Source organism: Coenobita brevimanus, chromosome 3 (assembly GCF_032717465.1).
Source record: "Coenobita brevimanus isolate Jiangsu-jjx chromosome 3, ASM3271746v2, whole genome shotgun sequence".
Classification (NCBI taxonomy): Eukaryota; Metazoa; Arthropoda; class Malacostraca; order Decapoda; family Coenobitidae; genus Coenobita; species Coenobita brevimanus.
In genome coordinates, this window is record NC_136956.1 from 21,479,374 (window position 1) to 21,484,373 (window position 5,000).

Below are 5,000 nucleotides of genomic sequence, written 5' to 3' on the forward strand. Positions count from 1 at the left end.
TCATCATCACCACCACCACCACACACCACATTCATCACCACCACCACCACACACCACAATCATCACCACCACCACCACACACCACAATCATCACCACCATCACCACACACCACAATCATCACCACCACCACCACACACCACAATCATCACCACCACCACCACCACACACCACAATCATCACCACCATTACCACACATCACAGTCACCACCACCACCATTACCACAGTCACCACCACCACCACACACCAGTCACCACCACCACCACCACACACCACAGTCACCACCACCACCACACACCACAGTCACCACCACCACCACCACCACACACCACAATCACCACCACCACCACACACCACAGTCACCACCACCACCACCACCATCACCACCACCATATCTCTTCACAGCTTTCTTGTAAGGATAGAAGCGACCTTAGCACCTGTCCGTTAGCGAATTATTCTGGATATTATTCACTGTCCTGTACCTCACTTAATATTAATGGTAAGATAACACATTGAGGTGGTGTGGCCATGTAGAGAGGATGGAGAGTGAGAGACTAATGAGGAGAGTGTATGTGAGGTGGAGGAGGGGAGAGGGAGGGGGAGGCCAAGGATGAGATGGAGGGATGGAGTGGAGAGGTATATGAGAGAAGGGGGGTGTGAGCTGTGAGCAGGGCAGTGAAATGGCAGGGGACAGGGCGACATGGAGGCGATTTGTTTATGGCCTCCCCTTATGGGATTAAGGCGTCTGGCAATAGATAGATAGATAGAAGACGATGCACAGTTCCAAGGGCAATATCCTAAGTGGTACGGAAGGAATCTTGACACCATCCACTCATCGAATTAATCTACATCTTAAACCTCACTATCCGAATTGACGTCAATAAAAAGAAAAAAGGAAGCTATGCAGGTGTGACGTACAAAATAAATCACTTAGGAAGAGGTGTTACGGAGGCCCCTGTAGTAAATATATAGTGTTAAATCTTGCTTTATTGGTGTTGGAGAGAGAGAGTGAGAAAGAGTTGGCAATAAGGTGTAGAATAAATCACTTAGGCAGAGGTGTTACGAAGGCCTCTGTAGTAAATATATGGCGTTAAATCTCGCTTTATTGGTGCTGGAGAGAGAGAGAGAGAGAGAGAGAGAGTGAGTGAGAGAGAGTTGGCAATAAGGTGTAGAATAAATCACTTAGGCACAGGTGTTACGGAGGCCCTTGTGTATATCTATGGTGTTAAATCTGGCTTTATTGGTGCTGGAGAGAGAGAGAGAGAGAGAGAGAGAGAGTTGGCAATAAGGTGTAGAATAAATCACTTAGGCAGAGGTGTTACGAAGGCCCCTGTAGTAAATCTATGGCGTTAAATTTAGCTTGAGAGAGAGAGAGAGAGAGAGAGTAGTAAATCTATGGCGTTAAATTTAGCTTGAGAGAGAGAGAGAGAGAGAGAGAGAGAGAGAGAGAGAGAGAGAGAAAGAGTTGTCAATAAGGTGTAGAATAATTCACTTAGGCAGAGGTGTTACGAAGGCCCCTGTAGTAAATCTATGGCGTCAAATTTAGCTTGAGAGAGAGAGAGAGAGAGAGAGTTGGCAATAAGGTGTAGAATAAATCACTTAGGCAGAGGTGTTACGAAGGCCCCTGTAGTAAATCTATGGCGTTAAATTTAGCTTGAGAGAGAGAGAGAGAGAGAGAGAGAGAGTTGGCAATAAGGTGTAGAACAAATCACTTAGGCAGAGGTGTTACGGAGGCCCCTGTAGTAAATCTATGGCGTTAAATTTAGCTTTAGAGAGAGAGAGAGAGAGAGAGAGTTGGCAATAAGGTGTAGAACAAATCACTTAGGCAGAGGTGTTACGAAGGCCCCTGTAGTAAATCTATGGCGTTAAATTTAGCTTGAGATAGATAGATAGATAGATAGATAGAGAGAGAGAGAGAGAGTTGGCAATAAGGTGTAGAACAAATCACTTAGGCAGAGGTGTTACGGAGGCCCCTGTAGTAAATCTATGGTGTTAAATTTAGCTTCATTGTGTTATTGGTGTTGCAGAGAAGGAGAGGGAGTGTGATGCTGCAATAAGGGACCTGCAACAGACAGTGGATCAGATCAACGCCTCCCTTGCCGATGCCCTGTTGCAAAGCGGTAAGTACATGATAATAATAATAATAATAATAATGATGATGATGATGATGATGATAGTAATAATAATAATAATAATAACAATAATAATAGTAATAATAATAATGATGATGATGATGGTGATGATGATGATAGTAATAATAATAATAATAACAATAATAATAATAATAGTAATAATAATAATAATAATGGTGATGGTGATGATGATGATAGTAATAATAATAATAATAATAATAACAATAATAATAGTAATAATAATAATAATGATGATGGTGATAATGATGATAGTAATAATAATAATAATAATAATAATAATAATGGTGATGATGATGATAGTAATAATAATAATAATAATAATAATAATAATAATAATGATGATGATGATGATAGTAATAGTAATAATAATAATAATAATAATAATGGTGATGATGATGATAGTAATAATAATAATAATGATAATAATAATGATGATGGTGATGATGATAGTAATAATAGTAATAATAATAATAATGATAATAATAATGATAATAATAATGATGATGGTGATGATGATAGTAATAATAGTAATAATAATAATAATGATAATAATAATGATTATAATGATGATGATGATGATAAGAAGAAGAATGATGATGATAATAATAATAATAATAATAATAATAATAAAACAAGGGCAAATTACATAAAACTTACAGATGATGCAAAAAGTATGAGGAAGAAATTAGGAACGATCTTGCTTTTGATAATACAGGGTGGTTCATATATAGACCTACGCTAGAACTCGCCTACTGTGTGTTGTAGGGTGGTTAAGTGTCCTGGTGTGGGCGTGGGTGTGGCAGTGAGAGCGGGAAATGAATAAATGATGCAGGATGGACACTAAGAACGCTGGGGTGTGAGGGAGGTGTAATTTTTGGACCACCCTGTAGTCTAAATCGCCACAGTAACTCAAATTTGTTTATTTTCGTTGTTTTTTTAGATTCTTCAAAAAATAACTCAAATTTATATAACTCAAATATATAACTCGCATTTATATAACCCAAATTTATGTTTAATGATTTTTTTAGATTATTCAAAAAATAACTCAAATTTATATAACTCAAATGTATAACTCGAGTTTATGGAAGTCAAATGTATATAACTGAAACCTTTGTAACTCAAATTTATCTATCTATCTATTGCCAGACGCCATAATCCCGTAAGGGGTGGCCATTTGTCTTTGAGTTAGTTGTTTTACAGGGAGGGGCACTAACCCTCCACCAACCCACTTGTTGACACGTAGGGAACACGTATGGTTTGGTTATATGGTTACCACCCAGCGATGTAAATGGTTTCCTGGCTTACAGGAAACCATTTGGCTTGTCACTCAATGTAAAGCCACCTGTAAAGGAAAGAAAAGCAATAAGAAGTGACAGGAAAGATGGGAGAAATAGGAAGAGAGGAGGACAGGCACAGAAAAAGAATGATAAAGGTGAAGGAAGAAGTAGGCAGCACTACATCAAGTGAGTGGATGATGGTGAGAAATAGGAAGAGAGGAGGACAGGCACAGAAAAAGAATGATAAAGGCTAAGGAAGAAGTAGGTAGGCAGCACTACATCAAGTGAGTGGATGATGGTGAGAAATAGGATGAGAGGAGGACAGACACAGAAAAAGAATGATAAAGGTGAAGACAGAAGTAGGCAGCACTACATCAAGTGAGTGGATGATGGTGAGAAATAGGAAGAGAGGAGGACAGGCACAGAAAAAGAATGATAAAGGCTAAGGAAGAAGTAGGTAGGCAGCACTACATCAAGTGAGTGGATGATGGTGAGAAATAGGAAGAGAGGAGGACAGGCACAGAAAAAGAATGATAAAGGCTAAGGAAGAAGTAGGCAGCACTACATCAAGTGAGTGGATGATGGTGAGAAATAGGAAGAGAGGAGGGCAGGCACAGAAAAAGAATGATAAAGGCTAAGGAAGAAGTAGGTAGGCAGCACTACATCAAGTGAGTGGATGATGGTGAGAAATAGGAAGAGAGGAGGGCAGGCACAGAAAAAGAATGATAAAGGCTAAGGAATGATAAGACTAAGTAGGCAGCACTACATCAAGTGAGTGGATGATGGTCGCCACCACCTACCACTAAAATTTATATGTATGTTTTAATTATTTTTTTCGTGTTCTTCAGAAAATAACTCAGAATTATATAAGCCAAATTTATATAACTCAGATTTACAGTAAATATAGTTTAATAATTCCTGTTAGCCAAGAAACCATTTACAACGCTGGGTGGTAACCATATAACCAAACCATACGTGTTCCCTACGTGTCAACAAGTGGGTTGGTGGAGGGTTAGTGCCCCTCCCCGTAAAACAAATAACTCAGAGTCAAATGGCCACCCCGTACGGGATTATGGCGTCTGGCAATAGATAGATAGATAGACCTTTTTAGAGATTCTTCAAAAAATAACTCAGATTTATATAACAAATATATAACTCAAATGTATATAACTCATATTTATATAACTTAAATGTATATAACTCAAATGTATATAACTCAAATGTATATAACTCATATGTATATAACTCAAATTAATATAACTCAAATGTATATAACTCAAATGTATATAACTCATATGTATATAACTCAAATTAATATAACTCAAATGTATATAACTCAAATTAATATAACTCAAATGTATATAACTCAAATAATATAACTCAAATGTATATAACTCAAATTAATATAACTCAAATGTATATAACTCATTTATATAACTCAAATGTATATAACTCAAATTAATATAACTCAAATGTATATAACTCAAATTAATATAACTCAAATGTATATAACTCATATTTATATAACTCAAATGTATATAACTCAAATTAATATAACTCAAATGTATATA

General features: G+C 37.2%; 1 protein-coding gene across 1 annotated transcript in view; it reads left to right on the forward strand.

Moving 5' to 3' along the window:
• Positions 1-5,000, forward strand: part of LOC145393749 (uncharacterized) — a 30,217-nt gene that overhangs the window by 9,400 nt on the left and 15,817 nt on the right. Inside the window, exon 6 of the mRNA XM_080267797.1 lies at positions 2,027-2,119. Within this exon, the coding sequence (XP_080123923.1) occupies positions 2,027-2,119 (93 nt within the window). The remainder of the gene's footprint in view (positions 1-2,026; positions 2,120-5,000) is intronic.